Source organism: Dermacentor albipictus, chromosome 3 (assembly GCF_038994185.2).
Source record: "Dermacentor albipictus isolate Rhodes 1998 colony chromosome 3, USDA_Dalb.pri_finalv2, whole genome shotgun sequence".
Lineage (NCBI taxonomy): Eukaryota > Metazoa > Arthropoda > Arachnida > Ixodida > Ixodidae > Dermacentor > Dermacentor albipictus.
Window position 1 is genome coordinate 11,376,728 of NC_091823.1, and position 26,442 is coordinate 11,403,169.

At 44.8% G+C, this 26,442-nt stretch overlaps 1 protein-coding gene across 1 annotated transcript in view; it reads left to right on the plus strand.

Moving 5' to 3' along the window:
- Window positions 1-4,631: 4,631 nt before the first annotated feature.
- The window catches only part of LOC139057121 (cytochrome P450 2A1-like), a 28,471-nt gene continuing 6,660 nt past the window's right edge, over window positions 4,632-26,442 (plus strand). The window contains exons 1-4 of the mRNA XM_070534895.1: window positions 4,632-4,817; window positions 21,068-21,288; window positions 21,376-21,526; window positions 26,129-26,430. Coding sequence (XP_070390996.1) covers window positions 4,632-4,817; window positions 21,068-21,288; window positions 21,376-21,526; window positions 26,129-26,430 — 860 coding nt within the window. The remainder of the gene's footprint in view (window positions 4,818-21,067; window positions 21,289-21,375; window positions 21,527-26,128; window positions 26,431-26,442) is intronic.

Here is a 26,442-nt window from a genome sequence, read left to right on the forward strand (position 1 = left end):
GTTTGTCCTTATTTGAAAACACCCAGCGCACAGCACTTCGAGATCTAAAAGAGCCTTAGCAATACTGTTGCGATTTTTAATGAATGTTCCCTGAAGCTGTGCGCCAGGCAACTGGTAAGAACTGTTGCCTGCTTTTTTAACTTTAATCTCAGGACAAGCTTTTCTGGTTGCCTTGCGTTCTGGCGAGGCTGAAATTGACAGTCGATTTCAGATAATGTTCTACAGCCTGCTTCAAAACACGACTACAGTATCGGCTCGACTGTTTCATAACATTTCCTCTGTTTAAACTACCCAAAGGTGAGCTTGCGAAGTTTTTATGATAACACGCTTTAACGAGAGCCGCATAAGCTTGAAGTTTCAGAGCAAACTGTGCATTTCCGTTACTTAATATTTTCACAGTGTTTGGTGTGCTGCCCTGAGATAGAAGACAACGTGGCACTTGCAGCTGTGCAAAGGTGGTTCGCATTTGCTTAGATACGAGTGTCAAAGAAATGTGAACGAAGTATAATAAATAAATAAATAAATAAATAAATAAATAAATAAATAAATAAAGAAACAAATAAATAAATAAATAAGTTGCTTAGTAATTAATGGCGTACTAAAAAAATTGACACGAGGTTGCACCAACTTCGAAAACATTCTTCATTATCAGTCCGGCATGACGCCACTATTATAAATCCCTATTCCGTTCATTGCGCAGTAAAAGCCATTTGAGCTTACAAGCTTTCGGATGTGCCTTGCGCCGTGACAAGCAAGTTCATGGCACGTAGTAGACGCCTGAGTTTCCTAAATGGTGACGCCCCCTTGCGGTGCGCATTAATCGCCTTGGTTAAAGCTATTCATTTGGAAGTGACGATTGTAGGGATCGCCACCCCTATCCGAATTTTTTACGAAGGTATCAAGTTGACTCTTCAGTGGAACATGAAGAGCGTTACTGGCACGTTTCGGTATGGCATAACTGCACTCAGAGTCGGCGCAGTTATATGAGAGCATAATTTTAAATATAACCTGGATGTAGAATAATAAAAGATACCTTTCACGCATGCTAGCTTCAGCGCACACGTGAGTCTGAGCTCAAGACCCTTTGCTCGTAAGAGCTGTTTGTCATTAGCCGCGAGATTCTTTCCCAAGTCCCTTATCACGACAGCATGGCGCAGGTTCTTAAGAACAGTAGCGTAATTACTTGTTTGTGAATAAATGTTTTGGTTTCTGAACATGGGGCAGTAACAGAACGCTCTGTCGAAGTTGGTAACACGTGATATAAGAAAAGCTGGAGAATATGTTACGAACCAGAGTTACATTGCCTTATGTAGCTCACAGCCTCACATATCTCACTCAGTTATTCAGTTTTTTTCCGGATGCGATTGAACATTGGAAGACACGGAAGTTGGGAATGTTTTTGGTATTTGCTATTACAAATACACATTACATAAATATTTTCAAGAATGTATTGTGGTATGTTGATGGTACCAATTCAATGTGCGTGCCATGCTTTTTTTTTGTCCTCCACTTAAGAGACCTCTGTAGAGGCTTGACAGCTGTGAGAAATAATAAAATTATCAATGAAAGAGGATTCTGGCTGGTTTGCTGACGAATGGGCGCTGTCGTTGCGTGCGAGAGCCCCAGTGAAGACGTGGTGCCGCGAAGAGCACCGTATTTATTACTCTGCGTCGAAACAATTTTGAAAGTTGAAAGCAGAATATCCATAGCGCGCTTATTGTAACCTTTCAGAGCTTGGCGTGTTTTCAATGAACCCCTACGTGCATTTGTTCACACACGTATGTGTATAGTTGGGCGATATCACATGTTACGTCAATGGCAAATGTGCATTGGTATCACATGGGCGAGCCATGTCCGTGGCAAAGTGATCTATCTTTAATGCAAGAATAGCTGCGCAGGTCAGGCAGTTAGTTAATACCTGCCCTTTAAAGGTATTTACCTAGTGAACGTACTAAGGGCAACGCGCTAAGGTTTCTGAGGCAGCACTGAACTGGTACATAAATGTACCGGCAGATGTGCACAGTGTTGTGGCATTTTATGTGGCAGCACATGCTTTTTATGACTTAATACTTGATTAATGTGACTATGGAGGGTCAGGGATCAGCATATGTATATCAGTAATACTGGGGGATATGAGAAGAAAAACAACATCTGTGCCGAACACGAATTCAAAAAAACAAATAAAAATAAACCGGATAGTGGATGTCTCTAGGGTCAAAGCCTCCATCACGAGCGACATTTACATTTTTTTTCTTCGGCTGCGGTTTTATTACCTCGCAGCAGCGAAGGGCTGCAGATTCATTCCCCGCCAAAGGAAGATACTGTTGTTGCTGAATACGAGGTAAGTAACCACGTTTGTGCTAGTCCTGTATGGTGCGGCGAGCCGTGCTCTGAAAGATCCTCAAGTCCGTAATGCACAGTGGTAAGCTCTTCGTGGTCAGAATAGGCCTGATGAGGCACAGTTGCTGAAAGCGCCTTTGCAGTTTTTCCGTCATGCTTCCGACGGACAGAAGCAAGAAGAGACGCGAACTAAACTTAGATTGTAAGAACATCTTGGCGGTCTATTGGGGCTTTTCTGCTAGCGTGAATATCTTCGAAAAAAAATTAAACAAATAATAAAAACACCTACCCACGCAATGAACTGAGGTTTGACGCTTTAGAAAACGTTGATAGGATTTTAAGGCACCTCGTAGTGGGTCACTACAAATGGATTTTGACCACCTGAGCTTGTTCAACGTGCGCCCAATGCATGGCACACGAGCGTTTTTGCATGCCGCTTCCATAAGAATGTGGCTCAATTCTACAGCCTCGGGCACCAGCAGCGTAACGCCATATCAATTATGATTTGCGGTGTGGATAAACCAAACAAGGACACAACGACAGGTCGAACACAAATTACCAACTGCGTTCATAGTCTTTGCCACTTCAGATTTAGCAGTGCGTTCGCGCACACAAAAGACGAGGAAAGTCGTTATGTGCGCCGACCTATTTATGGCACGGTGAGATTATTAAGTGCGCCGATGTACCTGTGTATTCAGACGCATTGAACTCAGTTGCCAGTTTACATTCGTACTGCCAATGTGTCCTTGTGTGGTTTTGTTTCAGTTAAAATCTCGCGCAGACCATTAGGCTGGCGTAAAAGAAGATTCACTTCGGTACAATCAATACATAAGAATTGTGGTGAACATGAGGAAAGTACAGCGGAAACAGGCTCGCGCCCGCAGAGCACCCTATCAGCATAGGGTGTGGCATGACCGAGAAGAAAACGCGGCACAGTGATTCAGTCAGAAACAGTGAGGTTAGTGTCGCTGGCACGAACGACGCGCAGTTGCTGGCTTAACGCTCGGTTGCACGCTACCACAAAATTTTGGTCCAATTCTTTAGCTATGTGTGAAGCGGGGATAGTTGTTAATCGATTACAAGGACTATTAGATCTAGGGACGCCGTGTGAGATCAAACTGCTTCAGGAAGCACGATACACACCGCGGGATTCATATATAAACGATAATTAATAATTTAATTATAGCATTATTATACCGAGCGATCTCGGTTTCGGTTTCTGGGTTCCGGGTGATGCTATGACGTCGTAGGAGAGGAAACGCCACACCACTTGGTCACGTGGGTCACAAAAATATAGTTACGTAAAACTATGGTGCGTCGTCGGCTCGCGCATATGCGTACTCTGCCAGCAGATGTAAACAACTGGCGACTTGAAGTGCATGTCGTGATTATTATAATTAGTGCGAAGACCGTCAACAACGGTAACATAATATTGCAGCTTGTGAGAGTCAGTGATTCATTCAGAAGCGCCGTCAGCTTTAGCTTTGAAGTGCACCGGAAAAGGCCTAGCGACGATATCGGCGCCGCCGAACGATCCGCGGCGGTGAGCTGCCGGCGATGCCAGCTGGAGTGACCACTCCTCGGTCGCTGATTTTTAGAATGACAGAAAGCTGAGCTAGGTTGGTAAGAATTCATAATGTAATGAAGGGGTAAGGCGTTCAGACAGACTCAAGAGAAGTGGACAACACGAACGCCGCATATCCTGGTCCCTTTCGGAGCCGGCCGGCTAGTGTTACACTCAAGGCCCGTCAACGTTACCGGCACGGCAACTCGCCACACGCCGTTTGCCATTCGCGCGCCGCCGTGCGGCGTTCGTGTTGTCCGCTTCTCCCCTCTTGTGTCCGTGTCTGCACGCCTTACCCCTTCTTTGCATTAAGAAATGATTTCTATATGCCTGTAGCTCGGTCATAGTGGAGGCTATGCTCGGTCGCTCGGTTCAGCAGGCTCCGTAATCGGCATTTCATCGCTACTCATCATACGGCACGTTTTTGTGCTAGTGTGCTATGACGTGAATATTTTCGTTCCTCCACAGTGTCGTCATAACAGCCGCGCTAATGATGGGTCTCAACCACGAGAAGGAGCTTTTAATGACTTTTTGGAGCTGAATTAAAATTATTTTGAAATGTTCGCCGCGTCGAATATCTCGTTGTGGGTGTCCTCGCATACATAAGCAGCCTACAACAGACTTTTTATAGCCTCAAAATTTGGTGTCTCGGCCCCTTTAAGAAGGCTTCGATGACGTTTGAAATAAACACGCGGCCATGGTCGCTTAGTAATTCGCGTGGAGGACCATGTCGCAGAATGACGTGATGAAGAAGGAAGTAAGCAACGTCTTTCGCGGTGGTGGTTGGCAGCGCAGATGTTTCAGCATGCCGTGTGAGGTGGTCAACGGCGACAATGACCCATCGGTTGCCGTCAGGAGTGTTCGGAAGAGGACCGAAAAGATTGACTCCAACACGGTCGAATGGTCGGGCAGGGCAAGGCAATGGCTGCAGAGGACCGGCGGTGTGCTGAGGAGGTGTCTTGCGGTGCTGACACGTAGGGCATGACCGAACATACTGGTGAACGTAGTGGTACATGCAACACCGAATGTAACAGGCGTGTTCGTCCCAGCAACGGGGGCACGGCGTCTGGAAAAGCGTCACTAACACAAGGCAGCCACAGCCCGAAAAACCGACAGAGCGAGACACACACAAGCGTCAACTTCTTCCTCCGTGCTGGCACAGAACTGGCGTCGAAGTGCTCGGGTACAATTTATATTTATTTATTTATTGGCACTGCAAACACCATTACAGGGGTTTAGCAGGGTGGATTACAATGTAAAATAAAATACAATAAATGGCATAAAGAGATATGCAGAAGTTACAAAATCTGCATAAGACAGGCACATTACTACAAAAATACCAGTACTATGAAGACAAAAGGAAGACATAAAATTACGCTGAAGAAGCTACTATGTTTCAGTTATAAAAAATTACAATACAGATAATGAACGTGCTTGGACAACGGTGTTACTAAGCCCTTGACTGTTCGCGGAAAAAAATAATACTTAAAGCAGTCACTATAGGAGCGAAAAGGCGTTATTGTTAGGTTGTGTCTCCGACGTGTCGAATAATCTGAGGAAAAAGAAGTCTGCTCACCAATGTCAACTTTATGCTGCGTTTTATTTAACTGATATAAATGATTTAGTCTTACTGAGCGGTTTCTGTTGGATAAAGGGGTTAGTTTAGCATAAATGGGAGGTTCCGTAACTGAGCTGCGTCAGAAATTGTTATAAATGAACTGTACGACTCTTCTTTGAACTTCTTCTATTGTCTGAATATCTACACGTGTACTTGCATAGGGTCTTCTGTATAGGGGTCCCATATTAAAATTGGAAGTGGCTTAGCTCGGCTATGCCAGGATATACGTAGCTGAAGCAAAGACATAGCATGCCTTGGTTAATCTTGATTGCAAGTCCAGGTTAGTCTGGTTGTCTAGCTATGTTGCGGCGTTAGCCAGTCGTTCGGCGCGCTGTTCGTCTGTTTCCTGGGTGATTCGTTTCCTCTTCATCTCGTTCCGATGTGGATTCCAGGCCTCCTCTTGCTTATCAGAATTGTCGCCGTCCATCCTGTCGCCTGAACTGTAGTTGCCGCGCACGCGAGCTCTCCTTTTCAATCCTCCAACATGTTATCAGGCATGCGACGCAGCTGGCGAAGCGAGCGAAGGCGAGCGCAACGACGAGGAATGCGTTGTGATGTCATACCAAACGGCGGAGGCTGAAAGGCGCGGCGCTGCGCAGCGGCGGAATACCTGTGGCTCAGTGGTTCTAGTGGCGCATGCGCAGTAGTGACTAGGGAGCGAGAGAGAGAGAGAAACTTCCACGGGGAGGCGCGCGTTGTGACGCCATGTGCCTCCTCGGAGCACCGCCATGGCGAAATCACAAGTTCGCGGCCAGTAAAGCTTTCGCTTTAAAACAGCATAGCGTAAAATTGGGAGGACAATACCCTAATCTTCGAACAGCGGGGTTAGCTAGGACTAGTGCTACTCTCAAAAAAATAACTTACGGTATGCGTTAGCTGTAGCGTATTCGATATGTTTATTCCAACGAAGATCACTAGAAATCCAGAACCCTGGATATTTGTAATAGGACACCTCAGACCGAAACAAGTTACTAAATTGGCATTGAAACTCTAAGGACCTCTTTTTACGAGGGATCGGCATAAAAATAGTTTTGTCGATGTTTCTACACATCTGCCAATGCTCGCACCATGAAACAACACGCTGAAAATTATCATGTAACGATATCTGGTCCGATTGACCCTTTGCTGCTGTGTACAGAACACAGTCATCTGCGTACAGCATTATTTTAACATATTTTTTTTTAAATGTTAGTTATGTATACGAGAAAAAGAAGTGGCCCGAGAACCGAGCCCTCCGAGATACCTGATTTCACTAGTAACCGATCTAATTGACGGCTTTTGAACAAGCTAGTGGCGATTATTTAAGTAAGCTGAGATTCATTTAAATAACTGTGTATCTCTAAGCAAAGTTTGTAATTTAAGTGTTAGTTTTTCTGTTTGATACTTTGTCAAAAGCTTTTGAAAAAGCCATGAAAATCTCATCGATTTGCTTTACTATATTCATAGACTTGGTAAAATCATGGATGGGGGCGACTAGTTGTGTACAAGTTGAGACTCTTGGCCAACGTGCTTGCCGCGTTTTGGTTTGGCCTTAGAGAGACCCACTGAGAACGCAGGTGAGAGCTTGCGCGAACAAGGAACGCGCGGGTAACGCAGGCTTCCGAAAGCGAGCGTGACGTGGCGTCGCGGCAATGCCCTCTCCCCTAACGCAACACCTGGCGGGCTATTGCGGCTTGCAGGTGGTCCCTTTCGCCTGCTCTGCTCCATCGAGGCGCGCTCGTGAGGTGGCGTCGCAGCCAATAGGAATGTAGGTGCCGTTTTTCGCTTGTCCTAGCGGCAGACGCTGGCTTTTCCGCTCAATGGGCCATCTGATGCTTTCTCATCAATAAGAAAGGATGAAGCCGCACGGTCGCCACTTACAACTCATGATGTAAAGTAAAATAGGCGATGCATGGCATAGTGAAATTGTTTGTGGAAGAACATAATCGCTCGTGAAACCATGATAGAGAAGGTGAAATTAATGGGAGCAATGTGTTCAGAGCTATCGTACAAGCATAACTGAGCATAAAGAAACTGACGAGGGCTGCTTGCACGGTTTTGTGGCAAGAACAATAAACGTTGCCAACTATGTATGCAGTCAGTAGGGCGATGAGATGCACGTTAATATATATTTCCAGGCTGAGAACTGTAGGCAGGTATGGTTGGTTACTCTGCACTTGGAAGGAGTAGGGTGAAAGGTAAACAGAGAGAAGCAGCAATAACATAGAACACGTTATTCATGGGCAGCATACAGCGTTCATGAGTTCTATCACAGAGCGTAGATGTCATTGCATGTCAGGGGACAACAACGTAGACTATAAATGGTGAAAACGTTCCACTCCCATAGGGACAAAGCATTATCGATACAAATTCAAACTGGAACAGTTGTGAAACTTTTTTAATGTGCTGTTCAGTTTCGCGCTTTATCTGCGTTTATAACAGTGGCTTCATTCTGATTCCGATGTGTATACTTGGGACTATTCCTCGCTTGAACGGCTACAGACAAACAACATGTCCCAATTTCATGTGACAATGCGTAACAGGCATTCTAATCAGTTATCTTGGTTCGGATCTCGATTTAGGCTTAGTGCATATGTACGGGCTACCGAGCGAAGTGCAGTCGCAGTGTCAGTACATGAATGTGGAATTATAACGCGGAGGCCGTTCCCTCGTGCAAGATAGGATGACTTCGCTGGCGCGGTCATTCCCACTGATAGCGCCGTATCCCGGAAGCATGAAAAAGACGTAATGTTTCTTTAATTGAATGTGGTGACAAGTTTACTGATTATCCTTGAGAAGTTGTTCATAATTCGGGGTCCTGCAAGGGGGCATCGACGATCGTTTGCGAATAAGGGGATTCCCAAACGATCGCCGACTCGAAGCTTTTCCTCCACTCCATTGAGATGATGGTCGAGTGCAGTGGAGCGCCGCTCCTCGACTGATGAAGGCGCTACACTTCGCAAGAGTTGCCACGGATGATGAAGTGACAACTTCTGGCGAGGGGTGGCACTGCTATTTACTTTGCTGGGCATTTACTTTTATTGGCGAAAAACATTAGGTAAGTGATTGATGCGACCGGATCCACTACAGGTATAGGTAACGATGGTGGACAGAGAAGTTCTGAGGAACCGAAAAAATATTAAGATGTATACGAAAATGCTTGAATGAAAAACATAACATACCTGATTAACCCAAGCAGTCTAAGTGACTATTTGCCATCGCCCTGTTTCAGAAGGGATGCGAAGGAATGATGATGATGATGATGATGATCATCATCATCATCATCATCATCATTATCATGATCAATTGAGGGGTGCTACAAGTTAGACAAGTTTTGAGCATGATAAAAAAAAGATTAAGATGCATACAAAAATTCCAGAATGAAAAACATTTTTAAGACACCCGAATAACTAAAAGCAGGCTAGTTGACTGTCACAGCTTCGTTTCAAAGGGGATGCCAATAATTCGTCATCCTCATCATCGTCATCACCATCACTGAGTCAAGGTCACGATGGAAGAATACTTTAGGTGAGCGAAAGACGCCGGGAGCCGCAGCGCGCCAATGCTCTGCTTTCAACGCGCGCCACCAGTGGCGCTCCGAACTGAGGCCTTCGGTGTTCCGTAGGCGCCTGAAAGCAGACGGCGGACGCGAGATTTGCCGCGCTAGCCCCTGTACCGATTTAAGCTGTAACTCCAGCCGCCCGCGCAAAGTCCATGAAATATGTGTTCACTCACGGCTCTTATATGCCCACTTTAAAGAACGCCGGGCTAGGTGAAATAACCATGTATCGTCGCTGTTTCAGCCTGTGTTAAAAAGCAGCACGCAGAACTCCCGATCAAAATTTTACGGGACGCATATTTTCAGAAAAATGTTTATTGTAGCTATACAGTTAAACCGCTTTAGTTGCGTGGTAATGCTACAAGCAGATAGCGCATGCCAAACCCCTCATACCTTGACACATTCCAGGCGACTGCAGACTATGCAGCATATAAATTCTTTCCGAGAACTCGATCGCGTTCCTGAAACTTTCGAGCGTGATACTACATAGTTACAGTGGGCGCTTTGATTTCACTTACATTGTATGTGCAATACTAATTCCACGAATTACCGAAAAGGCTTCATATGTTTCGTGTACGTCTCAAAAGAATAGTCAAAGCCGTGTGCGGCATGAGGCCCTTGCTTCTTGGGCCAAGTTCATTAACTTTATTGGAATTTTGTCTATCCCACTGGCAGGCGTGCGGGCACCAGCGGGAAGCAGAGGGGGCACTAGTCTCGCGCGCCCTTTCTCGTCGCGCCGAGTTACCAGAACGCCGCCCGCGCCTTCCCACAGAGCGCTGACAGCGCTCCGTTCTCTCACCTAGCCTGTATATCTTCCACCGTGGTCAAGGTGGAGTGTTGAGGGGAAGGGATGTTGTAGAATAGGTCAGCTAGAAACAGTCCATTGTGAAGGCGGCTGCTGTCTAATGAGTTCAAGTGCAGCTCGAAGTGTAGATAGTGCTGCACGTATCGATGTAATAACTCAAGGCGTCTTTAATTTCATGTCAATCCGTTTCGCCGGGATGATGACTGCAGCTACAGAGCTGTTAGGCGAACAGGTATTTACAGACACAATCAATCAACCAATCATTTTAATTTCGACAATTTCGATAAGCATACTTAAATTCATTATAAGCATAATTAATGGCCATATGTCAAAGGAGCACGGCAAGCAAGCAAAGAAGAAAACATAGACATTTGCTTAAAGTTGGATTAGTCTTCAGGGCTCTGGAAATAAAGGACTGCAGAGGTTCAAACAATCCAAGGGATTTTTCGCAGCGTAAGCGGTAATATGGAATGGTGCACATACGTTAACACCAAATAATATTCTATAAGGGCCCGTACACGGTCAGTCCGCCCGTCCGTTCCGCCCGCGTCCGCCCGCGTGCTGATGGCTCTCTACTGGTGAGCGAGGAGCGGTCGCAACTTTCCCGTCCGCACGCTTGCTCGTCTCTCATTGGCTGGTCCGAGGCGGATGGTTCGGCTGTCGTCACAGCAAACATGACGCGTGCTCGAAGCGAAGCGAAGCGGCCACGCAAGGCCTAAGCTACAGCCACGTCAGAAACAGTCTATTTTTTCTCCTTTTTGTGATTTTTACTAGAGTTATCTGGCACCCACGGAGATAGTCATCGAAAGCAGCAAGCCGGTGTACCCTTTCAGACCTCATCAGTGCGTGCGATCGCCAACAGAAACAGACGGAGCGCAGGAAGTGTGTGTTGTGTTTACGAGAGCCCCGGAAAAAAACATTTGAAGCCGTCGACTTCGTGATTTCTTGCGCCATGCTTCGCGTGTGCGTCGCAGACGAGAACTCCATCACATTCACGTGCATTCTGAGCAGCACACACGTTCAAGGCGTGGCGAAATAAGTAGCGTCCGATTGGCGCACCCGGCGTACACGTTTGGTTTCTGCTCTATGTATGCGGATCGTTGCCGCGGAGTGGTGAACGCCAGCCCTTCACAACTTTCAGAAGTAATGATACGATCAGTAGCGATAAGTTTTTATTGCCTAGTTATCGCTGCCATTCTGCATGTGCTATACTGCGTGTGAGCCGTTTTGCCGGCTGCGATGCGCCGTGGTGACCGCGACGTTCGAGCTGTGCTCTTACTGTTATGAAGTGCGTTTGCAAGCTACAAATTGTGATATGTATGTGCGATGTGTTGCAGCGTTACTGGGTGTAGAAGTGGTCGTACTACGCGATGTTCGTGTTCTCAGAAGTGAACTGAGCGTAAGTGTTGCCGATCGCGTTTTCATATTCAGTACCCTTACAGATAAGCCCTATCACACCAGCCTTTTCTGCTTCGTACATCTATCGTTTCTTTCAAAAGTTGTTACTGCGTGGTTGAAGATGCTTCTATCGGTGGGGGGAAATTAGGGAACATCATAATTATTGCATAACGTCAGGACGTTCTGCGCTGCCGTGAAATGTGGACGCGCCTGAGAGCACCAATGTCATGAATGCAATTAAAAATTCCCAAGACAGTGTTAAGAGAACGGTTAAAAAAGAAAACATATGAGAAGGTAGGCACAGCAGCTTGTGAACCCGCTCCTGTAATACCTCTACCCGCGTCTGTTTGTAAATGTATGTTTTCTTGCGTTTGTCAATATTTTTGCTATTTCCCACATTTCTTTGTATTGGAGTTTTTCTTAGTTCTCGCGTTTGTGTGTGAATACGTGCCTGTTTCCATGCGTGTTTGCGCTTACCCTTATTTCTGTCCTTTTAAATTATATTAGCATTTGCTTTTGCTAGTTTTCTTTCACCAAAGTCATTACACATTTTCATTAATCAATCTCATTCAAAGCACTAACTCATGTACACGGCAGGGCTGGCCTCTTCCATCTCATTAAAACCTTTCTCACTCGTCTACCTCGTCTTCTCAATCTGCCTATTCGCTGTGTTTTCTGTCCTTGCTTCTTGTGTTGTTGCTGCAATGTGATTAACCAACTTGCTCAAAACAGATTTTGATCGCCTATGAAAGCAGAAATGTTTAGAGATAGATTTTCTTAAAAGCGTCGTGGGGGTTGCACAGCAACTTTGCCTCTTACTCCTGTTCATGTTTATGCATCAGTGCATGTGGCAGCTCACCAGAAGTGCACATGAAAGGGTGCCATATTGTGAAACTACACCTTGCTATGCTGTTGCATTTTTCATGCAATCAGTATTAGTAAACGGATGGTTTCACTGCCCATCACATATGATGGCAAAAAATTTCAAAACGAATAACATTGTGCAGTGGGGTGTCATTTCCTCTCTGATGCTTTCGCCGTTGCAAAGACATTCTTCAGTAAATGGAGCCCAGCAAAGCAGTGCACTGATAGCTTTTGCAACTTTCACCATTTATTACTTCAGAAATGTCATTGTCTGAACCTGGCCGTCGATCGCTATGCCGATGGCTTGTGAATTAAATAATTGCCTCAATAAAACACATTCAACTTCATTCAGCATTTTTTAGTACAAACAATGCTAGCAAAGCTATTTAGGGTGAATAATTGTGCTTACATAGGTGTTATTTGCCATCAGATAAACAAATACCACAATGGCTGCGACATGACTGCGCTTTGACGTGCAGACTGCTAATAGTGCCTTTCAAGCGTGCCCTCGACTACTGCTATTAATAGTTACCCGACTGAGTATTTTGGGCCTAACTAAGCTAATGATGTTTGATAATTGTTCTCCTATTCGCATTACTTGCCTGCGCCAGGTAACCAAAATAAACAATGCCACCACATGAATGTGTATTTGCATGCAATGCTGCCAACAGTGGCTGTCATTTTCGCATTGACTGCTGCCGTTTCTCCAACAGTGGCGATGACTTCACTGCGCTTTGATGTGCAGACTGCTAATGGTGCCTTTCAAGCGTGCCCCCGACTACTCCTATTAATAGTTACCCGAATTAGTATTTTGGGCCTCACTAAGCTAATGATGTTTGATAATTGTCACAGAGGCTGAGCCACTACGGCCTCTTGACTGCAAATGTCTGTGCTCTCACAGTGCTAATGGGAGTCTCGTTCATTTGGCTACCCGAATAGTGAATAGGTAATAGAGCACTACAATCTTTCAGTTTTACGCAGAACACCTTGTGCATTATTCACAAAACTGAACCTAAGGAACTATTCACTGGTTTGTTATAGAAATAAAAAAATGGCAATGAATGTTTCCTCGCTTTTTGTGTGGCCCTGTCTTCTGCCCTACGCACCTTCATTTCGTTGTCGTGTGCATGTTAAAACAGCAACTAAGTAAGAAAGTCAAACACAAAACTACTAACTACATCAACCTTTTCACACCACAAGAGGTCACTTAACTCACTGCTAAGCTACACTTGATAATATCGGTTTGCTTTCAAATAAATACAGGCACTGGCCAGCTGTTTATGTTATGCTATGCATTTTTCATATTCCTAAAATATGGCTGTGCATGAGATAGCAAGGTTGTTACTACATAAATACATAAACAACATGCAGCCCATGCCCAACTAACTCATATAACCTGAGTAGAGCTTATTTTTTTATATGCAGAGCAATCAAAATAGAACACGCATGTATGATGCCGACAGTATCAAACAGTCTCAAGTCGAACATCCTTGTTTGGTGCCATGGGTACTGCTTAATTTTGTGCGCTTTGGTAATGTTTGTACATTGTTGAAATGTTAAATTAGGTATGTTAAGTAGTAAGGTGGCAACATATTGGCCACCCAGGCTGGAAAGAAAGAATGCAATTGTTTGATTTCACTCAAAATAAGTTTTCTTATCAGCAATGTAAATTATATGCTTTCATATAAATACTCCCCTTCGAAACATATCTCATGAGTATGCATATATCTGCATAAGGTCACCGCAATACATACATATTGCTTTAAGCTAGTCATAATGAATTGTACACTCACTGCTTAACCTTCAATTCCTTGCTGCATGAAGTTAACCACTTATGCACAACTTTTTTGGCACACGGTGAGAACTTCAGTCATCGCTGAGCACATCATTTAAGGAAAATGCATTCCATGCATCCAACTGCTTTAAGCACTCTCTTAAAATGGGCAGAGTGAAAAAAAAAAGCACGAGCAAGCGTATCAGCAAGCTGTACTCGGGGCCTCACACACGTGCTCAGTGGTAAAAAGGTACGTCTTGGCGACCTACGCAAATGCATTCCGCGACAGAGGTGCGTGTGTTCCATATTCTTGCAAGCTGTCACTAGCACCACAGAAACCGTGCCACCGCGCTTCCGGCGACACTATCAGTTTCGCGTGACGCAGAACGCATCACATTGGATAATTAGAGAGGTTTTGTTCAACCAGCCAATGCAGCGCGCACTGAAAGTAATCATCCGAGAATACGTCGCGTGCTGCGACGTGATGCGATTGCAATACATCTGTAAAAGGTGGCGCAGATAAGACGACTGTGCAATGTTTCGATGAAGGATGACGGTGCCAATGCAACACATACGGCTGCAGAACAGAATGTGGCAGCCTAGAGTCGCATTTTCACCGGAACGCGGAAACTTGAAATCACATCTGCAAAAATAGGCCAGTGTCGTCTGCTGTCAAATGTCGTTGCCAACCTTGAACACCTTTGCTCCGCCAAACGGTTGCCAGCTGTCAACAGGCCACGTCGCGCAATAGTAGTGCGCGTGTGATCCGCCCGTGCGGATTGAGCGTGCATCGAATTTTGTGACACCTTCCGCCTTTTGGGCTTCCGCACGCGGGCGGGCTAGGGCGGAACGGACGGGCGGACTGACCATGTACGGGCCCTTAGGCACAACTTCACGTATGTCTGAGAAACCAATATCGTATGCAAACACTTTGTGTTTGTAAGTTGCACAGGAATTCTGAACTGCTACCCGCTGGACCAAACTGCTTGAGCACTTTATACCCTGGAAATATTGACCCCCAACAATTTTGCACAAATGAACTGGGCAACTAAAGAAAAGATAACATGATCCCATACTTTACGCGTTTTGCAGGTCTACGGTGGAAGTGCGATACGCCAAGAAGAGGCTGCCTGATTAAAGTTGGAACGTCCTTAAGGTTCCAACACAACGTATCAGACGAAAACACATAAAAGGGCGGATAAAAATAAAATACCTGCGTGGCGGTAAGCTCCTTAAGGCGTGGCATCTAGAGCATGGCCTATGAAATATTGCCTCCTGCTCTGCAACGACACATTGCAATCGTGAGTAGCGTTTCTGTTTCTGTGAATTCCTGTGCTCTCCTATAATTCAACTGGAGTGGTACAACTGACAGAGGCACTCGCAAACTTATAACTTGCTGCTTTTGCTGATACCAGGTGAACAAAACTGTCCAGAAAAAGGCCGAGGAAAAAAATCAGAGATAGCTACGAATCTGTTACTCGTTCGCATATTTTTATTAAGTATGCACAGCAGGCGTTCTTTTGTTTTATTTCTCGGGAATTCGTTAAAGCAATGACTCGGGCTTTGAAAACAGGATATGCAGAAAGTTTGTGCTGACTGAGAAACCATGACAGATGAACAGGTGGTAAAGTTATCCGTTTTGTGCGGCTTCTGTTTTCATTGCTCGCAAAAAACAAAACAAAACTGACACATGCTATACATTTGTGCAAGAGTATCCTGTGGACATTGTTTTGTCTTGCCAAAATGCTGAGTAAATTTTCTGAGCGGGTTCAAGGAGGTGACCTGTCGCACGCCTGAAATAGTATTTACGAAGGACACTGCATTACATATTGTCCCTACACTTTCCTTCTCTCCTTTTTTCCCCTCTCTCATTTTTTTTGAAGCGTTAGGTGGTTTTTACACAACCTCGCAGCCGCTTGAAAAGGGGTATCCACGATAGAGTATTGGTTTGCTGTGAACACATGGCTATATCGTACGAGCATCTGAATGAATACCATTAAAGTCCAATTGAAGTAACTTGTTAACGATTCGACAAGGGCAAAATAAACATTTACAGGCAAGCTGCGTTCGGAATGGCACCCAGGTCTCAAAGTCTAGGGGAGGTATTCTGTAAGAGTCCATTTAGTGGACATGTACATCTCGTGTGCTGTTGAACTTCTAATTGGCTGTGCTGGGCTGCGAGTGCACAGCAGCCAGACGCCACAGCCAATCATCCCTTCAGGAGCAGACAAATTGGACATGTCGACTAGGTGCACTCTTAGAGAATACCTCCCCAGGTGTAGCTGGGAACTTGGTGCATGAAACAGAACTTTCGATGAGTCTGCCCGTTCGATAACTGCGGGAGGGAAGTGCTGGCAATGTAGCGTCGGATAATGGCGTGGAATTGAACGAGAGAGCGCACTACTCAGAATCGAGCATGCCCTTACAAAAATGCCTGTTAACATTATTTAGAACTTCTACCAACTTTCTATTTACTTTACTAACCGCCGATTGACATTTACATTGTAGTAAAATTTGTTCATACACTATCAAAATACTTCTTTCTTACGTTTATATAAAGAATGTTTTCAATACAGCGTTAACAGACTTTCTTCTTACTTTTGTATACTGTAGAATGTTTGTATAAAGAAATTATTAAATAAATACAAAATATATATAAAGAAATTCGCTTTATAACACGGCGACAAAATTCTGAGCTCCGACAAGGTCGTGCGGTGCCCTTACGACATCCGTAATTATGGCATTCCGGGTACGATGAGCCAGGGTATCAAAGGCCATGCTTTTGCCGTGCTTCGGGTGTCTGAAAACCGGTAGCGTCATAGCCGCCACGCGTTTGGAGATCTATTTAACTTTAAAAATACTACTACAATAGATTTCAGCATTATTGTGCACTGGGCGCCGTGAAGCAAATTTTTGTCTTTGAAAGCGGCAAGTGCTAAAGAATGTTTTTGCGCAAAATAGCACAACCACATAATTTGCCTTATTTGACCTTATTTTTCTATTTTTATTACATTTGGAGAAACAAGTCGGTCTTCAAAACAATAATTATCACGAAAGATAATATTATACAGCCCCTAAATGCAAAAAAAAAATTAAAGCGGCTGTCTTGTCAGGTTCTTTTCAACCTCGGCCATCCCCTTCTGGGAACTGCACTCCTCTCTTTGAGTGTGGTTCCCAGAAGGGGATGCGCACACATAGGCCCGCCACACCTGCCACCGAATGTCTAGATGCCAGTCAAGCCTCGCAAGGTAGGGGGGAGTGGGGAGCGCATAGTTCGGCCTAAAGAGGGGCTTTAGTTCAGCTGTAGTCAAGGTGAAGCGGATGGATGGAAAGAATGTCACATGACTCTCTCGCGCATGCGCACACATTTGACTGTTACCGAGTCGAGGCAAGGAAGGAGCTCATCGCCATAAGTTCCTTTGCGACGCGGACGTGGTACAGTCGGAACGACGCAGATGTTTGGTTTTGAATTGTAGCAGCAATATAGCTATTTTTGCTGCTGTGTATGCTTATGCTGTGTTGTGGCTTGGCTGACTCATCGATGCAAGCCAGCCACAACGTGCTTGCGAAGACCACGGCGCTTTCTTCGTTACGTGATGTGAAGGTTTCTGCAACCTCACTGCCAGCTGCGATGCAGTGTCGTGTGAAGTGATAGCGATTTAATATTGGCACTGTCCGTGTTTGAAGCTGCACACTGCGCAAGTGGCGAACAGCTGTTCCTCAAGATACCACTGCGCCGAAGTTGTGTCTGTCTCCAAATCATAATAAAAGGTATGTTCTTTCCCATCATTCTTCATTAACATATCCTTTTGATGTCATTTTGATTTAGCTTTCCTATGCCGCAGTTTGGCAGGTTATTGTAGCGCGAACTTTAATTACGTCAAATGTGTTAAGAACGATTTTCTCACATTTTTGAGCTACCCCGCGTCATGCGGTTCGCTTGAAGTTGCTACAAACACGAAGCGTATAAACAATGCGTTTTCACAGCTTGTCGCGATGACCTAATGTGTGGTAAATATCGTCTGATCATGAGCTCATTTCTTGCTCTTACCTACTCTGGCTGCACCGAATGAGAGGTAATGAAATATTGATCGTATAGTTTCACGGTTCACAGTGACATAGGTTGCACTGGTTAGACAAGTGCAAGTGTGAAACAAAGTCATTCGCACTTCCATAACTACTGTAAGCTATGTCATTGTTAACTGGTATTTTTTGAGGCTGATATTTTGTTTTCGAATAAAAATAATCGAACACGTGAGATTTTAGAAGCGTTCCATATAATAAGGCTTGCTTAAAAATGCATCAGTCAGCCATTGGTTGCTATCACTGACAAAGAGTTTGTATTCTTGAATACTGCTTTAAGCTTTGTAGTCTGCTTATATGAAAATTGATGACTCGTTTTGCACTTGCTCGGTGCCGATAGCAGGCGCTTTTATGTTATGTGTCTGTCCAAAAATAAACAGTTGTGAGTAAGCACTCGTGTGTCCCCGTTCTCTGCGTCCTTGTCTATTGTGCGCACTAGAAATTTCACCATGAATAAACCATGTAATTGACTTTTTGAGTGAATAAATTATTTATGCAGAAATTTGGATAAGAAAACATTTTGGGTAACTGAAATTATTCAGACCACAGTTTTGCGGGCTAAAACAATAGTTTTAGGCTGTTTCCACTTTTGTGTGAACGACCTTGCACATTTTCCTAATTTTAATAACACGTACTAAACCCAACGCAGCAAACGATATGCATTGTAAAATGTGCCCCATCTTTTCCATTTCCTCTGCAAGTACACAGGGATGACGCCTATAATTTCAGCATTCAAGTGAACTTGCATGTTACTCTTGTTAAAAAGCTGTTCGATATATGTGATGTGCTAACCTGAGCATGATGTTAACACTGACCATCTTGTTTCTGTGCAGGGTTCACGCTGCAAGCATTCTCAGAGACATGAGCTCTGAATGTAAAAAGGAAATACATTATCATAGATGCTTGCTAGAGATTATGCGACAGCTGCCATGCCGTAATCAACTGTCATTTAATATATATTATTCTTAATAATTTCTCTATCCCCTTTCTGATAATTTTCTGTAAATATTATTGTGTGAATAAAGTTCTGTTAGTACAAATTTGCATCTGCTTTTCATGTACATGCACCTTCTAGGTTGCATACTGCCTTTTACCAACGTGTTCACACATACTGACAAATGCTTACACTATGCTACTCGGTCGTATGTAGGACAAATGTTACTAGGGGACTAGTAAAACGTCAGTAGCAAGTACATAGGACATGTAAGTAAAATATTGCCACAATGTTACTACAGAGCCTGAAGAGTTGTGTTGGCTGACTGTTATTAGAATGCTTCAATTGAAGTACGATGGCCAATTTTTCAAAGGATGTTACTATGGTGTATAAAGACAAATGTTAGTAGGTGATTTGTAGGCAGTTGGCAGAAAGTTTACGAACATTCTTCAATTGGAAGAATGTTAATATGGTATATAAAGAAGGACTGCTAATAGGGGAATGGTAGGAAGTTGGCAGAACGTTTACAAACATTTTTCAATTGGAAGAATGTCAATAGGTGGTTGGTGGAATGTTGGCAGAAGATATATGAGCATTCTTCATTTGAAAGGATGTTACTCGGCTGTATAAAGAAAATGTTGATATGAAGTTGGTAGGAAGTTTAATGACATCCTATGAACACATTTTTATTGGGAGTTGGGGGCCAATTGTTTCTAGGGTGTTACTAGAGCATTGTTGGGATGTATAAAGGCAGTTGGTAGGACTTCAATTGACTGTTGGTAGGTTCTCGTAACAATAGTCTATAAACGGTCCAAAGAATGTTGCTAGAAATCTTTATAAGGGCGTGGCACAAGGTTTCGATCAGTGTTCAGCAAGTGCCGTTGAATTGGTAACACTGCGAGGTCAGGATAAGAAGCTGTTTGGTCATGCCCTCAAGTATTTGAAAGACCAAATAAAATACCCGCATTTAAACATCAATCCCATTGAGTAACCACCATATTAAAGCCTTCCGTATACCGTAGCGTCATATTTCTCGCTTTTGAAAATTTATCAAGCTCTGTGTCTATCAAGCTGCACCTATTTCAGAGTCCACGCAGCCGTTTTGTGATGGCAACGCCACGTATTATTACAAATTTTTTCAGTGGAAAAAGTGGCACTTAAGTGATCACAAGTTGCGAGAAAGCCGAACACGTATTTCAAAAACAGGGCCGTAATAATTTTTTTGTAGTAACTACGGCGGCTGCAGCAATTAGACGCTTTCAAGAAACGCATACAAATTTCTTGCTGTGTGTATTATTGGGATTGGAGCGGTCGTAGTTGTAGGGAGGGCCTTGGGGCGACAGGACTAGGTGAGCAAGATTTATTTTCATATTAACATTTTGAACAAGACATACATCGACAGTCTAGCGTGACTCTTATATGGAGCCCGCAAGACTAACATACAGCAAACAGCTTACGAGCACACAGCTCACGAGTACATTTCGAGCACGACAACGAGCACTCAACGAGCACTCAGCTCATTAGTACATCTCGAGCACGACAACGAGCACGCACTAGCAGCCGACAATCGCTGTTTGTAAGCACTTGGTCCCCTCTTGATTCCAAGCGGACGGAAACGTTCGTCCAGTCACAGTTCGACGACACCGAAGATGACCCGCCCTTTTGGAGGTGGAGGAGCGCTCACATATACGTGCCGCACACATGCACTGGTGTAAAGGTCCGGAGCCGACGTCAGAGGGGTTTCGCAGAACTCTGCTCCGTCCCGGGTGGCACGCCATGTAGCACAGTTTCTGTTGTCTCGAAAAGCTCATGGGGAGGTTCCGCCTATTACCTCCCCTCGAGAACTCCCCTGAGCTGACTCCGCGCCACGTGGCTGCCGGTTATTCGCAGTTCTCTGAAGTGCGCCCCGTCCGGTTGGATAGGAACACGTGCAGCGGGCTGAAATAGCTGGCACGTTGCCACGCCGTACGGCTATTCCTAACAGTATAAGCCTCTCGATTTAGAACTATAATCTTCGCTGTTTATGAGTTGTAACATCAATACTTCGAAGTACTTACGGCCTCATGTTGTGAGCACTCCAAAAGGTCAAAATACTTTTCAGCTACCTCGAGGTTGCGTCTCCAAAATGATATTTCATTTTTGCTTTCAGATTGCTGCTTGGGAATGGTCATTACTCACGGCATCATTGACGATCACCTTGGTCTCTTTACTGGTGCTTAAGACCTTATCTACGAAAAATGGCACAACAAAGGGCAAACGCTTGTCGCCAGGCCCGAGAGGCGTGCCAATACTCGGCTACCTTCCGTTCGTATCAAAGCCATACCACGTTGTTTTCAAGGAATTGAGCGAAAAATATGGTCCTGTTGTGAGGTAGAGGCATTGTCACAACAACCTGTCCAGTTATCAAGCTCTATACAGTAGCTATATTGGTACTTACATATTTTGTGAATTTTGCAGGCTTCGGCTAGGCTGTAAGGACGTTGTGGTATTAAATGGCCTAAAGTCAATACGAGAAGGGCTGACAAACCCAGACCTTCTATTTCGGCCAGACAATTTCATCTTCAACTACTTTGGAGTCGAAGGTGCACAGTTCGGAATTCTTGTCATAGTAATTTTGAAGCGCTTCTTTTTCTTCTTTCCCCCAATTTCATGTACCATTAGAGAATACGAGAGAGTTAGTAGTTTTCTCTAACTGGTGTTCGCTTTGTTACATTCCAACACAAAAAGGCATTGCATCCATGAATGGAGAGCCATGGAAAGTGAACCGGAGATATTGCTTCCATGTGCTGAGAAACCTGGGATTTGCGAAGAAATCTATGGAGAAACACATACAGGTGAAATACAGATGTTTAAGATTATGTGAAAGAATGCAGATCCACATTATCGCTCGCTGATCACTTATTGAGAAAAGTCTGTGCTTTTCCCACGTCGCATATGTACATATTTAATTCAGAATTTTTGTTTACGGAAAAAATTATTTTACTTTGCATTTCCGTCGTTATCGGCAATGTTTTCGTTCACGTTGGTTGTGCCGTCCAAGGCTGCTCAAGTAAAGGAGTTTGCTATAGTATCTTTTAACAGTCACGAATTTACTTTGCTGTCAATAAGCTACTGCCTTCCTAGAAAACGATACCAAAGCATGTTTACAGGAGCAAGCATTCATCACAAGCTTTCTCGTACCCATGATCAATCTCGTCATATCGTGGATACATACTGACACGTGTACTTTATCAGGCGACTACATTTCATCGCCTAACAAATGTTATCGCACAGCGCAGGACGCGCCTGTATGTATCGGAAGTTTCTGAAATATTATCTATGGTTTCATCCGCTGTCTGTGACAGAAGCTTGTATAGTCTGATTGCATGTATGTGCGACGCGAATAATGTAGAACTTTGTGGAAGACACGCGGGTCCCAGCGATTACTCAGGAACATTCGACGACTGATGTATAAAAGCCGTCGCGCTTGATCCGCTGATCAGATTTCGACGACCGCCGATCGTGTTCGCCGCTCTTGCTCTCCTTGGAGTGTAACTTGCATTTGTGGGCCCAAGTTCGCCTAATAAAACGGTATTTTCGCTAGTCAGCGTTATGCTTTCTTCACCGTCACTACCACGTGACAATACTGTGAAATTTCGGGAAGTTAAGCCCCACAGTTTAATTTAATGAATAGAGGCCTCACGCTGAGCGCGTCGTACTTCTGTAGTCTGAAACTGTGAACAGACAAACGAATCATCACAGGACGAACTATGGCAAACAGCTGCTCCATTTTCGGTCACCGGCATCATTAAGTCAACTCTTCACATAATCATTTCACTTACACTAAACTTCATATAGAAAACTGTGCGATGTGTTCTTGGAATGTTTATTTAATTCGACATTCCTTTGTATTATTAGTGACAATAATATACACTGGTCACAGAAGAAAAAAAAAGTTAACTTTTTGCAACAAGTTGTGAATGGCGCGCTATTTTTTTTTTCTGGGAATGCGCACTTTCCCCCGCGTGTCATTAGTGTACCGTGTTGCATCTTAGAGCGCAACTGGGCCCGTTCGTGCCTTGAGTGTCGGCGTGGATCAACGGGTCTCCGCGTCGTACCTCGTAATCGAGTGAACGGGCACAGCAAACGATGAAAGGGGACGCGGAGCGCAGCGGCTGACGAAAGAAGAGAGAGCAAGGAGGAAAGTAGAGGAGGAGGCTACAGTGAAAGCATGAGGCGGAAAGCGGAGAAGCACTGGAGGGGAAACGTCCCGCGGATGCGATGAGATGCCGGCGCACACGGCATCCGCCGCCGCGTGGGCGATCTTCCCTGCGCTTCCGAGGAAGGGGTGGCGTGAGGTGGGGAGGGCTACGCTCCTTCCAGGCGTCACCTGCTGCGGTACCAGCGTGTGTTAGGGGATCACTGCTCCTGCAAGGGGCGATGGCGGGTAGCTGCGAGTAAGGCTCGATGTGACGCTCATTTGGGCATTGTCGCCGCTGACACTGACTGCACGATTTCGCCGCGAGAAAGGGCCCCTCTCGTAGTTGGTGGAACGAAAGCGTGAGAAGAAAAGCATAGTGTTACGCAAGACGGGCTGAGCGGCGACGATGGCTACGATATGGCACCAGAGAAGCGCGCATAATCTGTATGGAAACAAAGCACTGCATGAGCGGTGATCTCTCTGCGGCGGCTGGTGTGAATCGTGCCAACGCACCACCCACGCACTTCCTCTTACGATCTACCGATTAGCGAGGCCATAGTGCCACAATTTTTTTATTCCCATTACCTTACAGGCCCATTCAAGGGCATTGAGTAAGGAGGGCAACAGTAATTACATGACAAATATAGTAAAGTGCAACGTCGCACAATTGAAGATGGATGCAATGTGATCCCGGAGACCGTTCCAATGTGCAATATCTCTAGGTAGTAGTGATGAGTTAAACGCCTGAGTTTGACCAAGAATGCGCATGAAACTAATTGCGTTGTGAATGCGTCCCGATGTGCGCACAAGAGCATGAAGCGGCAAACAGTGAAAGTTATTACTATAAATGTACCTGTGAAACATACATAATATGGCAATGACGCGGCGATCTTCTTACTGAAACGCAAGGCCTTGTTTTATTCGGGTTATGCTAGAATGACAGTCGTAGTTGCCAGAGATGAATCTGGCTGCACAATTCTGAACGGCTTCCAACATACGGAGTAGATAATCTTGATATGGTGAGCATGTGGATGCAGCGTATTCTTGTTGTGGGCGAAGACAAGTAAGATATGCTAATTTTCATACATTAGAAGGCGCGTTGCGCAAGCTTATACGCAGGTAGCCGAGACATTGAGAAACTTAAGCTTTGGATGGGACAGTTGCTACATGCGTTGTCCAGGATAAATCCGATGAAAGATAAACGCTGAGATATTTGTACGATGGGGCAGTCCAAACTACGGTACTATCAATCGAATAGTGAAACACCGAGTTAGTGCGCTTTCGACTAAACGAGATTAACTTGCATTTGGAGGCGTTAATGGACATCTGCCAAGTTGCGCACCATTTATACATTAGTTGAAGGTGATCTTGGACAGTAAAATGATCATCGAAACCTTTAATATTGCGGTAGATGACGCCATCGTCAGCGAAGAGTCTAACTGGGGATGAAAGGTTAACGGGCAAGTCGTCGACGTGTATTAAATAGAGTAATGGACCTAGTACACTGCCTTGGTGGACATCGGTCGTGACGTCGCAAAGGTTAGACGAAATGTTGTTGAACACTGTATACTGCTGACGCGAAGACAAGAAGTTACGCAGCCAAGACAGTGTTAATGAATCAATACATAGGGCATACAATTTGGAAATCAAACGGCAATGAGGTACAGTATCGAACGCCTTAGCGAAATCAAGAAAGAGGCCGTCGGTTTGATCGTTAGTGTTTACGGGAAAGTGAAGCTCAGTCGTGAATTCAAATAACTGAGTGTCAAATGAGTAATCTTTTTTTGAAGCCACGCTGATTAGAGAAAAAAGTTATTTGATTCAAGGAGACCGTAGATACGAGAAGCTATAATATGTTCAAGTAATTTGCAGCCTATGCAAGTTAGTGAAATGGGTCGATAATTACAGGGCGAGTGCTTGTCATCAGATTTATATAGGGGAACTACCTTACCAATCTTCCAGTCCTTAGGCAGCTCACCTCAAGATAAAGACGGGTTAAAAAGGAGAAACAGAAAGCGACTAGAAATATCGGTAGCATTCTTCAGTATATTAGAGTTGATGTGATCAATGCCAGATGAAGTAGAAACAATAAGATTCGTGATGAGGTACGCGATACCTTCGGCAGTGATGGTGATTGGAACCATGAAAGGGAATGGTTGTTCCGGAACAAATGGCACATTCGACAGACAGACAGAACCCGCTTCCCTCCGTTTGAGGCTTCGCTCCGTTTGCAACGTGCCGCACGAGACAGGCTGTCCGCGGCAGCCAATGTGTCACGAAAGAAAAACACGCATACAGCTGCGCTCAAATTTCGCATCAGAGAGTATCGTAATCGTCACTGAGTTTTTTTTGTGTGAGAACATTAGATGGAGGGAGAAACGCATTTTGTAGCACGTTTTGCGACGGGTATGTCAAGAGGGGGGATACTTTCGCGATTTCTAATAACCATACAAGACAGCTTTGATGCCCATCTGCGATTCCAACTTTGTAATATGTGCCTGAATTATTAGCTAGCTGAAGATTCTGATTGGCCTTGTGAGCAATATGCGCCTCGTCCAGCGATCCGCCTGCAGATGCAGAATTACATGTTCTTTGACTGAGATATTTTACACCTCTGTAAAATTACAATAAACACCGGTGGCACATTCATCCGTTAGCTGTAATTCAACGATCCAAAATGTCAGCACGCAGACATCACTACTTTACCGCCAAAAATGTACACTATGGTCCACTCTTAGAGAGAACAATCAGTTAGTATATGATTGCCGGCGACAGCTGAGTTCTGCCGTTAATGCTAGCTGGCAGTTCCTTAACACACAGATGTCAGCCTACTGCATCCTATTAGCCATGGCCTTCCCTTGAGAAAGTAGAAGTGTTCCAGTTACGCTGACTCATTGTTCGCTATAGCTGTTTCGTTTAAGAGGGGACCGTAGTAATGTGCAGCCCAAAGGGAATGAATGGGAGTACATTCACCTCCGTTGCCGCATGAAAACCTGAAAACATCTGGCCTGTTTGCATGCATCTCTGTAGGAGGAGGTTCAGTGCTTCGCGGATCTCCTTGCGTCCAAGAAAGGCCGACCCACTCTGATAGCCGAGGAGCTTGCGGCCAGCGTGGTCAACAACATCTCGGCGTTGGTGTTCGGGCGGCGATACGAGGCTGGCGACCCTGAAGGTCGCTTCGTCGTGGCGCTGCTCAGGAAGTTCCTGCGACACGCGAACTTTTTTTCGTTCATGGACTTCCTGCCGGCAATTCGCGCCCTGGCCACCTTCATACCAAGCTCGAGGCTCCGTATCATGAATCATGTGTTTACGGAATTGGCACAGCTCCTGCGGTGAGTCTGAAA